At 46.0% G+C, this 13554-nt stretch overlaps 1 protein-coding gene and 1 non-coding gene across 3 annotated transcripts in view; both read left to right on the top strand.

Annotated features, from left to right (window-relative positions):
* The first annotated feature begins 5186 nt into the window (after positions 1–5186).
* GOLGB1 (golgin B1) overlaps positions 5187–13554 on the top strand; it is a 123737-nt gene continuing 115369 nt past the window's right edge. Inside the window, exons 1-2 of one of the 2 annotated variants that reach the window (XM_073619235.1) lie at positions 5187–5338; positions 11673–11776. In XM_073619235.1, the coding sequence (XP_073475336.1) occupies positions 11690–11776 (87 nt within the window). In that variant the 5' untranslated portion in view covers positions 5187–5338; positions 11673–11689. The remainder of the gene's footprint in view (positions 5339–11672; positions 11777–13554) is intronic. The other variant, XM_073619236.1, reaches the window with a different exon arrangement.
* Positions 9453–9641, top strand: LOC141135954 (U2 spliceosomal RNA). The gene has a single exon (XR_012243654.1). It is a non-coding gene; the product is annotated as a U2 spliceosomal RNA (small nuclear RNA).

Genomic DNA, 13554 nt, shown 5'->3' with positions numbered 1-13554 from the left:
TACGAGTCCCCTCTTTCCTGGGATGGGCTCAATCGGAGAGAAACTTCCACACGGTTGCTCGCAGGGTCGGTCTACCCGGATCTTGTGTCTAAAATCCACCGGTACCGACCTGCCAAATTTGGGGTCTCTAGCTCAAAGTATGGGGGAGATATGGTCTTCCAAAGGGGACCGACCCATGGTGCCCACCAAGGCCGAGGGGGCAGCGAGATCGGAACCGGTCCCTTGGTGCCCCATGGCCAGTCTGAACTTTTTCGATTTACCGGTCCATATCTCCGGAACCGTAGGTCACAGGAACTTCAAACTTGGTAGTTGGTGGTTCATAGAGGCCCCCTAGCTGCAGGCCAAATTTGAGGTCTCTGGAACGAAAGGTGCCCGAAATGACTTTTCTGAAAACCACCATGCATGCTTTGTGTCGACCTAACTTTCAAACACAAGCATTTTTTGGGCTCCAGGAAAGTCATCTTCTGAACCGTTTGAGCTAGGAGTCCAATTTTTGGATATGTTGTAGATCTAGATCCCAATGAGCCGCCACACCAAATTTGGGGTTCCGGAGATATGAGCCCTCAAAGTCATCCAACCGGTAGACACCAGAACCTAAGTCTGAATTTTCTGAGTAGCAGAACCGGTTTTACCGCCCTAGGGGTGCCATCTTTGGGAGATGGTTATGGGCCAACCGTAGGGTCTAGGAACCCCAATGTGGACCACATGTAGTGCATCGTCTCCCCTACAAGTGTGCCAAGTTTGGTGTTCCTAACCCCAACAGCCGAGGAAATATCAGCCCCCCAAGTTGACTGAGTTTCCCATAGACTACAATGTTAAATGTGCGGTTTCTACCGGTTGACCTTTTGGGGTGCCACCGGCCCGCCAAACGTTCCCTGGACCCCAAACTTGGCCAGTGAGTACCTGAAGAGCATCCCCACAGCCTCCCAGTGTCTGTGTATTTTTAAGACCCATAGAACTGGAGAGCGCCATGCACGTCTTTGCCGGTGTTTTGTGAGGGGTCCACTGGTCCTCAAAAGTGGATGCCATTCTGTAGAAAAGGCCTGAAATATTCAAATGAGACCTACCGGAGCCTTCCCCGGTGAACCGGGTCCGAGCTACACCGTTTCAAAGTGCCATTTTCCGGTAACCGGAGGGTTCCGGTTGTGGTACCGGACCCCGGTTCGGTGTGGGGGTACCCATAGAGTGTCTCTACATCACCCCCAAGCTTTGTAATTTTGTAACCCATGGTCAGGGAGCACCGGTACCGTGAAGACGGTCAACACTGTGGCCCCGGTAAATCCCCGGTAAAAGGTCCCCGAACCACCACATTTTTATGAGGTGTAGCTGTGATACCTGGGAAAAAGGGGTGCAAGTTTGGTGTCGCTAGGCCATTCGGTCGTCGAATGGTTGAGCGATAAGTGAAATCCGTCACAATTTTGCCTGGTTTCCCAATAGACTCCCATGTTAAGTGAGGGGCCTAATTTGGGGAGTCGGTACTGGCCTTCCTTCAGTTCCCTGGACCCGAAATTTCTTGCACGTATAGTCATGGCTCTCCCCTACAAGTATGCCAAATTTGGTGGGATTTGACCTTGTGGGTCCCCGGAAACCGGAGCTCAAAGTCGCCCGTTTTTTCCCCCAGGCGGAAAAATGAAGCGAGTGGCCCACTTTGGGGAGTCAGTACTGGCTGCCCTTTGGTTCCCTGGACCTGAAATTCCTTCCACCTGCAGCCATGGGTCTTCCCTATAAGTGTGCCAAGTTTGGTGGGTTTTCATGGAGTGGGTCCCCGGATACAGCAGCTCAAAATATCTCCTGAGCCTCTCCTACACTCCTACACTATTTTCTCTTCCTGCCAGCAGAAAAATGAAGCAAGGGGCTCACTTTCGGGAGACGGTACCGGCTGCCGTTCAGTTCCCTGGACCCGAAATTCTACCACATGCAGCCATGGGTGTTCCCTAAAAGTGTGCCAAGTTTGGTGGGTTTTCACTGAGTGGGTCCCCAGGAATCGGAGCTCAAAGTATCTCCTCTAGCCTCTCCTACACTGTGCCTCTCCAGTGTTTTCTGTGACTCCCGTCGGAAAATGCATCCGACGAATTGCGCATGTGCAGTCTTACGTCATGCCAGCTGATAGGGGAATCAGCTGGTGAGACGTAGTGGATGCATTATTCGACGGGAGGCACTAATCGACAAGACACCGGTCCTTCTGTTTCTGCCCTCAGACTCCTCCGCTGTGCCTTTGGTTATTCTCTCTCCCTCCCCAAACCAGCCTCCTCCGGCATTGTGAACAGTGGAGAGTGAGACGCAGCACAGGCCAGGACAGAGGGTGGGGGAGGAGCTGGCCAAGTTAACTTTTCAAGTTAACCTGCAGATGATTGGTTACTAGGTACTAAGCAACCAATCACCAGCTTGTTAACATTAAAAGTCACTCTGGCAGCTCTGCTCCTGCCCCCTGTACAGAACTGTGCTTCCTCTCGCTCTCCTAGGATGCTATGGGAGGGAAGGGGGTTAGAGGACACTAGTGTGTGTGTGTGTGTGTGTGTGTGTGGGGGGGGGGGATGTGAAGGGGGCAGTGGACACTGCTATGGGCAGGGCCACTCCAACTGCAGTGAGCTCTACCATCCTTCACATCACACCCCCCCCCCCCCCCATTCCTTGCACTCTGAGCATAACGCACTCCTGATTCCTGCATTCTGAGTGTAACGCACTCCTGATCCCTGCACTCTTAGCATAAAGCACTCCTGATCCCTGCACTCTTAGCATAAAGCACTCCTGATCCCTGCACTCTTAGCATAAAGCACTCCTGATCCCTGCACTCTTAGCATAAAGCACTCCTGATCCCTGCACTCTGAGCATATCACACTCCTGATCCCTGCACTCTGAGCATAACACACTCCTGATCTCTGCACTCTGAGCATAACACACTCCTGATCTCTGCACTCTGAGCATAACACACTCCTGATCTCTGCACTCTGAGCATAACACACTCCTGATCTCTGCACTCTGAGCATAACACACTCCTGATCTCTGCACTCTGAGCATAACGCACTCCTGATCCCTGCATTGTGAGCATAACGCACTCCTGATCCCTGCATTGTGAGCATAACACACTCCTGATCACTGCACTCTGAGCATAACGCACTCCTGATCCCTGCATTGTGAGCATAATGCACTCCTGATCACTGCATTGTGAGCATAACGCACTCCTGATCCCTGCATTGTGAGCATAACACACTCCTGATCACTGCATTGTGAGCATAATGCACTCCTGATCCCTGCATTGTGAGCATAACGCACTCCTGATCCCTACATTCTGAGCGTAACGCACTCCTGATCCCTGCATTCTGAGCGTAACGCACTCCTGATCCCTGCATTCTGAGCGTAACGCACTCCTGATCCCTGCATTCTGAGCGTAACGCACTCCTTAATGCTGCATTCTGAGTGCAACGCACTCCTAAACATTGCACTCTCTTGTAATACTTTTTTTTCTGTCCACTGCGTTTGGGCTCTATTTTGGGGTTAACAATGTATCATCACCTGCAGTAGATTACAAAGGCAGTGCGTTTTGATCACTATGCAGGAAACACAAATAGAACATGCCTTTCTGGCATCACGTTCTGGTGTGAACTGGCCCTAACAACAGGACACTGTGCCCAGTGATCTTTGACTTCATCATTGTTGTTCAAGTAGATCTCCATCTCTCTAAGGTTCCCTACCCCTGCTATAGAGGGATATGCTTTGTTCATATTTCATGTCTAAGGATTACAACCACTTTAAGATAAAAAAAAAAAAGCTTAGACTTTAGAAGCAGTTTAATCCCTGTATTGTTATCTCTATCTCGTGGCCAAAATTCAGTATCGTTTTCTCATTGAGGTATTTCAGAAAATGATATGGCATTTTAACCACTAGGTGGAGCAAGTGGAGAAAAAGTAAAGTACATTTCATCCAACGCACAAATGCTTCTGACATTCATACAACAAATGTTTTATAATAGACCCCTAAGACTGCCTTCACACCCCGCATTTTGAATTGCAGGCAGATTTGCCGCAATTCTGGCCACGATTTCAAAGCGCTGAGGTGTGAATGACAAATCGCAGTAGGAACATTTGGGATGCCATTCAATTGAATGTCGTGCAATAAATCACGCTGCAATCGCGACAACCCGCATTGCGTGAAGCATGTCACCCAAAAGTAGCTCCTGAACTTTTTTTGGGTGACAAGCTATACGCAATGCAGGTTGTGCAATTGCAGCGTGATTTATCGCGTGATGACCGCACCGTGATTTTAGGTGCCATTCAAATGAATGTTATCTTAAATGTGCGTTCTGCAATTTGTCATTCACACCTTGGCGCTCTAAATTCGCAGGCAGAATCGTGGCAAATCTGTTCAATATTGAGTTGGCCCACCCTTTGCAGCTATAACAGCTTCAACTCTTCTGGGAAAGCTGTCCACAAGGTTTAGGAGTGTCTATGGGAATGTTTGACCATTCATCCAGAAGCACATTTGTGAGGTCAGGCACTGATGTGGACGAGAAGGTCTGGCTCGCAGTCTCTACTCTAATTCATCCCAAAGGTGCCATTAAAGTTCATGTGCGTGTAAAGGCAGGCGTCCCAATACTTTTGGTATTATTATGTATATCACTCAGGACATTGGGATGATGGTACATTACATGTGAGGCAAATTTCATGTAGACAGAAAGTGGCTGCAGGAAATCAGCATCGCGGAGCTACAACACTAAAAAAGTATCCATTGTTCATGATACCTGGTGCTTTAGCAAATTAAATGTCACTCAAAGATAGTCTACATCTACTGTAGCACCATACAGCGTATCCACTAAGGCGGTATTACATACATCTGATTAGTTTGGGTCTGATATGATTGCTGCTGTAAGAAATCGTCCTTTCCGGTTCCAGTCTTTATAACACACCTTCTTGTCACAGACCTCGTATATCCCGTCTCTATCCCTACTCTTCTCATTGCTTAGCTCCTGCCTTGTATCGCCCTGCTAGGGCACTCTGTCTCTTTGTTATTGGTGCGCTACCAAGTTTTGCTTGCACTGATTGGTCCTCTGTTATGTCCCCTACTTCCAGATTGGCTTTCTCTACATCCTGAGGCGTGGCTTTTATTTCCTTTTCTCTGATTCGATGCCGGAGGTCATCCAGGGGGCGGGACGGACCTGAAGATGGCGGCGCTATTGGTGGAAACTTTGCAGGGGGTGTGCCGGCGCTGTAATCCGGAAGTGCTGTGTTGCTGATGTGGCCGGAGGAGGAGCTGCTACCGAGAGGTACGGGAAGAAATCAGAGACTACGGAGAGCCGTGTGAGAGGAAAGGCGGAGGGCCGTGCACGGTGAGCCGGGTGAAGGTAATGCTGTGCCGGGAAGGAAGAGTGCTGCATACAGTGGGCAGGGTTGTGTGTTTAATGCTGAGTCCCCTGTATGTATAGAACGTGTCCTCTGGTCACAGCACTATAATGTATACCGAACCCCCATCACTGACATCACAGCACTATAATGTATACAGAACCCCCATCACTGACATCACAGCACTATAATGTATACAGAACCCCCATCACTGACATCACAGAACTATAACCTCCATCGCTGACATCACAGCACTATAATGTATACAGAACCCCCATCACTGACATCACAGAACTATAACCTCAATCGCTGACATCACAGCACTATAATGTATACAGAACCCCCATCACTGACATCCTAATGTATACAAAACCCCCATCACTGACATCATAATGTATACAGTACCCCCATCACTGACATCATAATGTATACAGAACCCCCATCACTGACATCACAGAACTATAACCTCCATCGCTGACATCACAGCACTATAATGTATACAGAACCCCCATCACTGACATCCTAATGTATACAGAACCCCCATCACTGACATCATAATGTATACAGTACCCCCATCACTGACATCATAATGTATACAGTACCCCCATCACTGACATCATAATGTATACAGAACCCCCATCACTGACATCACAGCACTATAATGTATACAGAACCCCCATCACTGACATCACAGCACTATAATGTATACAGAACCCCCATCACTGACATCACAGCACTATAATGTATACAGAACCCCCATCACTGACATCACAGCACTATAATGTATACAGAACCCCCATCACTGACATCACAGCACTATAATGTATACAGAACCCCAATCACTGACATCACAGCACTATAATGTATACAGAACCCCCATCACTGACATCATAATGTATACAGTACCCCCATCACTGACATCATAATGTATACAGAACCCCCCATCACTGATATCACAGCGCTATAATGTATACAGAACCCCCATCACTGACATCACAGCACTATAATGTATACAGAACCCCCATCACTGACATCACAGAACTATAATGTATACAGAACCCCCATCACTGACTTCATAATGTATACAGAACCCCCATCACTGACATCATAGTGTATACAGAACCCCCATCACTGACATCATAGTGTATACAGAACCCCCATCACTGACATCACATCACTATAATGTATACAGAACCCCCATCACTGACATCATAATGTATACAGAACCCCCATCACTGACATCACAGAACTATAATGTATACAGAACCCCCATCACTGACATCATAATGTATACAGAACCCCCATCTCTGACATCGTAATGTATACAGAACCTCCATCACTGACATCACAGCACTATAATGTATACAGAACCCCCATCACTGACATCATAATGTATACAGAACCCCCCATCACTGATATCACAGCACTATAATGTATACAGAACCCCCATCACTTGATATCACAGCACTATAATGTATACAGAACCCCCATCACTTGTCATCACAGAACTATAATGTATACAGAACCCCCATCACTGACATCATAATGTATACAGAACCCCCATCACAGACATCACTGACATAATGTATACAGAACCCCTATCACTGACATCATAATGTATACAGTACCCCCATCACTGACATAATGTATACAGAACCCCCATTACTGACATCACAGCACTATAATGTATACAGAACCCCCATCACTGACATTACAGCACTATCATGTATACAGAACCCCCATCATTGATATCATAATGTATACAGAACCCCCGTCACTGACATCACAGCACTATAATGTATACAGAACCCCCGTCACTGACATCACAGCACTATAATGTATACAGAACCCCCGTCACTGACATCACAGCACTATAATGTATACAGAACCCCCATCACTGACATCACATCACTATAATGTATACAGAACCTCCATTACTGACATCATAATGTATACAGAACCCCCATCACTGACATCACATCACTATCATGTATACAGAACCTCCATCACTGACCCATCACTGACATCACATCACTATAATGTATACAGAACCCCCATCACTGACATCACAGCACCATAATGTATACAGAACCCCCATCACTGACATCACAGCACTATACTGTATACAGAACCCCCATCACTGACATCACAGCACTATAATGTATACAGAACTCCCATCACTGACATCACAGCACTATAATGTATACAGAATCTCCATCACTGACATCACAGCACTATAATGTATACAGAACCCCCATCACTGACATCACATCACTATAATGTATACAGAACCTCCATTACTGACATCATAATGTATACAGAACCCCCATCACTGACATCACAGCACTATAATGTATACAGAACCCCCATCACTGACATCACATCACTATAATGTATACAGAACCTCCATTACTGACATCATAATGTATACAGAACCCCCATCACTGACATCACAGCACTATAATGTATACAGAATCTCCATCACTGACATCACAGCATTATAATGTATACAGAATCTCCATCACTGACATCACAGCACTATAATGTATACAGAACCCCCATCACTGACATCACATCACTATAATGTATACAGAACCCCCATCACTGACATCATAATGTATACAGAACCCCCATCACTGACATCACAGCACTATAATGTATACAGAACTGACATCACATCACTATAATGTATACAGAACCCCCATCACTGACATTACAGCACTATAATGTATACAGAACCCCCATCACTGACATCATAATGTATACAGAACCCCCATCACTGACATCATAATGTATACAGAACCTCCATCACTGACATCACAGCACTATAATGTATACAGAACCCCCATCACTGACAATCACAGCACCATTGCTTGTCCCTTCCATTATAAATGACATCAGCCCACATGGATTAGGTCGTGGAACCAGTGGAGGACTGGGTGTTTGGGGCCCCTGGTAATATCATAAAAATGTCTCCACTCCTTATGACGCTGGACACTTTGCAGGTCATTAGATGGTGATGGACAATGGCAGCCCTTGTCTTGCACAATTGTACAGGCTTCACTTCTGTGCTGAGATCACTGACTCTGATTTCACTGCACACCATCATCTGTCCCTCCCGTGCCCGCCCCTGTCATGCATTGGATTTTAGATCTTTCAATCATGCCCTCTCAGCCTGATATCTGGGCATTCTCCAAAGTCATTTAAAGCTCAGCGCTCACTCCGATGCTGATTAATGTCTCTAGTGATGCTGCTCTCCTTGAGCGGGGGAAACTCCAAATCACTATGAAGAAAATTGCCTCCCGAAACGCATCAGTTTTCCAATTGCAGAGATTTGTCATCCTCAATATTAAAGTTGTGACTTATATGCTTTTAATCATCTCATATTTGTGAGTGTGTCTTTGGCTTTTTCAATAAAAATTAATTGGTGTTGAAGGTAATGTGTTTGCGCCCTCCTTTTTGTCTTTATGATGATATGTGGGCATTACTTAGTAATACAGCCTACCTGACACCTACCAATCAAGGCATTCTTATATTTGCATAATTCCTCCAAATGGTAATCTTCCCACTTGCATCAGGGATCAGGGCTCCTAATGCCAGGTACGCACAGGCAAAAAAACGGTCAGTTCAGCAGGTATCACCCTGTGTGTACAGCTCAACTAACAGAAGCCGATCTCATGACCGGCTTCTGTCAACGAGCAAACCAACAGCAGTTCGGCATCCGATCAGTGCTCTCAGCCAATGGCTGAGAGCGCTGACCGGTGTGTTTTTGCGGGGTAGGGGCAGTCCCCCTGTCAGAACACAATACCACAGCAGGGGAGATCGCTGTACTAACGTAATGTTTCATATTCCCATCGCACACGTTCCTGGTATAAGCTCTAAAGGTTTGGGTGCTGCAGCAACAACCAGCTGGATACTGGTTCAAGTCACAACGTAGATATTTGCCAGCACACCAAGGATCAGCACAGGGTGGCGTCCCAACGGTTTAGTTTATTGCATGATCACAACACAAAAAAAAGGGCAACGTTTCGAAGTCAGGCACGTGAAACCGTTTGGACGCCACCCTGTGCTGATCCTTGGTGTGCTGGCAAATATCTACATTATCGCTGTACTAACATCGCTTCTCTGCCTTTTGGCTAAAATCAAGTGTAGTATCTGTTCTTATCAGAGCCCAGTAGGGGTGCTGTGCTGTCCTTCTGGCCTGACCAGAGGCTGGAATGGCTAGCTGTATAGCATTCCTGCTGGTATGATGGGGGGCTCTGAAGGCTAGTACTGGCTGGAACAGAAAGGGGGGCACCAACATTTAGTTGGGGCATGGGAGTAACTGGATGGGCCCAGTTCCTCTTGGTTTGAATGGATCTACCTTGTCTTGACATGGGCTGGTAAGGCAGATAGTCCACAGTGTCTGTGCTGCCTGGGAGTGGTTGTCCTAAGGGTGCTCTTATTAATACTTGGGTGTGGGACCCCTTGGTGTGAAAAGGCACATGGTCTCAACACCAAAAATTTTCTTCCTGTACTGCGCCTTTTAGGGCTAGGCCTTCTGGCTAAGTCCAGGGCAATTTTTGTTACTGGGCTCCAGGGCCTAGCCAGTGCACATTGCAGGGCCATTTATTTTTTTTATTTTTCTCCTTCACGTTTTTTACCTTCACTTTTGTGTGGGTTTTTTTTTTTTCTCACTGGATTAAGGGTGTGAGTTCGCAGGATTGCCTTGAAGTCTAGGGGGAGGATGTGTGGCCCTTGGGTTTCTTCCTCCCTCAAACCTGGGGGGGTCCCCTCTTCGGGGGAGCCCCTCAACCCAGTGGTCGGCTTCAGCTGGTCATGAAGAAAGGGGTCCGCCAGGCCCCCTTTCTTTTTGGCTAGGTGGACCAAGGCGTACCCTTTGTCCCTGTCAGGATACTTGCACCCCGGGATCAGGGATCAGTCCTACCCCTTCGGGTGCACTTTTTAGTGTGTGGTAAGATTTAATGGGAAAACAGATGGAATGGCAGGCACACCAGAGATTTCACACAAAGGAAGCAATACAAAGAGAACAGGCTACTTTCTCATACAAGTACATGGTAATATGGAAATATTGGGTTTACAAACGTTTTAATCAGATATGTACCATTTTAAAAACAATCTGTGTTTTCGAGGTTACCTTATCTCAAGTACCCCTTTTTGGGTATATATTTTTTTTTTACCAGTACCCCCTAGTTGTGCAAACATGTTTTCCAAATAATTAGTTTTGTTTTAATAATCAAAATACTTTGTTTCCTTTTTATATATCATTTATGTAATACTGATGACGAATGTAGACAACAGAAGATTCCTATGAACCTGTTAAATGTAGCCCCCTGGGATACACTTGCCACTAGTTTAGAACCCTTGCCCCAGAGCATTACATCTCAAATTCTGGTCCTGAGGGGATGACTGACAAGTCCTAGCAGGCCTTGTGTATGAAGTATCTAAAAGAAGCTCAGTTTGTGTTTTTCTCCTGGTAATCAGTCAGCTTCTTCATTTCTTCTCTAACTCACATGGGGGGTGGGATCTGGGGGTTAAAGGGGACTTCCAGATTCAGATAAGTCCCCTGCCCGCAGACGCCCCCACAGCCCAGGGTTGTGGGGAAGAGGCCCTTGTCCCCATCAACATGGGGACAAGGTACCCCAAAGACCCCCCCCTCCCTGCCCATGTTGATGGCATGTGGTATTGTTCTGGAGGTGGGGGGTGCTTGCTCGTCGCCCCCCCCCCCCCCCTTTTTTTTCTGGCCTTTTTCTTTCTGGTATGAATTTTGGGGGGGACCCCACGCCATTTTCCTTTTTTTTTTTTTGGCATGGGGTTCCCCTTGACATCTATACAAACCCAAAGGGCCTTGCCATTTCTTTTCACATTTTTCTATTGCCGGTAATGTTTTTTCTCTTTTTCATTCAGCTGCCCGCGGGGAAGCCTCTTGACAGCTGATAACTCATGCCTTGTTAAAGATGCAGTGGCCAGCTTCCTTACCCACTATTTAACAGCCAGCTGTTCACTGTGACCTGATTGGGCAAAGCTTTGCCCAGTCAGGGCTTAGAATGCACTGTGCAGTGCGCAGTGCATTGTGGGGTGCTCAGTGTGCAAGGACCCCATCGAGTGCCCCGCAATTTTGGGTGTTCACTGAATGGGCAATGTAATGCTCGGTCCAAACAGCTCACCCAACACTAACCATTAACTAAACCAGCTAGACAATGGCAAAGCTATTAAATCCACGTTTTCAGAGAATAGCGCTGCAGTTTCTGTTTCCTTCACTATCAAGTTGTAATTGTGCTGTTTTGATGTACCTGTTTTTTGTACTAGGCTAACAATCTGATTCTTGCTTTTCAGGCCGGATTCTGCTCGGAATGTTCAGTCGTCTGTCTGGCCTTGCTAACACAGTCCTACATGAACTGTCTGGAGATGGTGAAGGATCAGAAATTGTACAGGTGTCTGTGAGTGATGTTTTTATTTATAGTCTTGTGCGCAAATAAATGCTATTTTAGTTATGCAAAAATTGACTCCCAGCCTATTCACACTTTAGCTTTCCTTCGTGGTGTATTAATGCACAAACATTGACCTGTGTAATGAATGGGCTGCCAATGCAACAGTAGGGTTAAAAATGAGGTACATGACCCGTTTATTTAAAAGCAGCACACTACAGCAAATGGTATGGGCATTGTGGTGCACTGCAGTGCGTTGGGCTCTATTGTACAATGCGTTGCAGTGTTAGTTGTAATGAAGAGCAGGTCATGCATGTGTTTTAGTGGCATTCCCACAAAGTGTGATGGGGCCTTCAAACTATAATTTGTGTTTCCCACAGTTTGGCCTTTGGTGAAGTATTTGCAGTAACTATTTTAAGTACTGTGGATATCTAGAACATGTGCAGTGCAGTTAACTTCTTTTACCAGGATGATTTAGTTGTACATTTGTACCTTCTGATTCAAAGACAGACTGGTTTGCTCACATCATACCAAGTCGTGGCCATTAAAAGCCATACCGTAACTATTGTACAAAGAATAAAGGAAAGCACTGCCTTCATCAGCTAGGAGACATGTCTAATGTATGAAAGGTAACAGAGTCTTTCTGCAGTTTTGCAAAATGAGGTGCCCATTGAAAACATTGGGCATAGAAATGGAGCTTTCCTATTGTGTATGATCCTATAAATGCAAGATGGCTAATTATGTCCAAAGTCACTTCTAATCTTATGCCCTGTACACACGGTCGGATTTTCCATCGGATTTTCCGACACACAAAGTTTGAGAGCAGGCTATAAAATTTTCTGACAACAAAATCCGTTGTCGGAATTTACGATCGTATGTACACAAATCCGACGCACAAAGTGCCACGTATGCTCAGAATAAATAAAGGGATAAGAGCTATTGGCTACTGCCCCGTTTATAGTCCTGACGTACGTGTTTTACGTCACCGCGTTCAGAATGATCGGATTTTCTGACAACTTTGTGTGACCGTGTGTATGCAAAACAAGTTTGAGCCAACATCCGTCGGAAAAAATCCTAGGATTTTGTTGGCATAAGAGTTTTCCAACCCTTCACAATGAACTGACAGCAAAAACGTTGGCTGTAAAAGGTAATTTTATAGCCCATCAGTAGTGCTTGCTGCAAAATCATCTTTAAAGCGGAAGTAAACCCATCCATATAACAGTTTCATTTCTGGCACGTGCCAGAAATGTAACACCCCCATTGGTTGTGCTCTCAACCAAACTGTCAAACCATCCAATGTCTGGTGTCATAACTGAACATGTGCAGCATCATGGCAGTTGTAGATTTAAACAGAGGCAAAGATGGCAGCTTCCTTGGCTGAAAACAATAGGGGGTTTACTTACATTTTAAGTGCTTTCCATGCTTCTAGGTTTATATAGCAGATGTGTGATTACACAATTCAGACACTTCAGTTATATATTAACTTTTATGTTCTGCATTGTTGTTGAGACCAATGGTTATTTATTATGGCGCTTGAAAAAAATACAAATGTTTTCTTCATTTAAAGCCCCACCCCAGGCACCAGACAAAAAAAAATGTTTTTGCAGTGGGGGCTCCCCTGTACTGCAAGTGTTAAATCATTTTGAAGTCTCGGGGTGGTGGATTAAGATGTAATCCCGTATTCCTTGTTCTGGATGGCTTCCTCCAAGCTGTGCAACCGATCCTCTGAAGCCTCTTCTCTATGGCACTCTGGATGGTTGTCGAGCCCACCCACAACCTGGAGTGTCAGA

Source organism: Aquarana catesbeiana, linkage group LG03 (genome assembly GCF_042186555.1).
Source record: "Aquarana catesbeiana isolate 2022-GZ linkage group LG03, ASM4218655v1, whole genome shotgun sequence".
Taxonomy (NCBI): Eukaryota; Metazoa; Chordata; class Amphibia; order Anura; family Ranidae; genus Aquarana; species Aquarana catesbeiana.
This window is presented reverse-complemented; position numbering and strand designations above follow the sequence as displayed.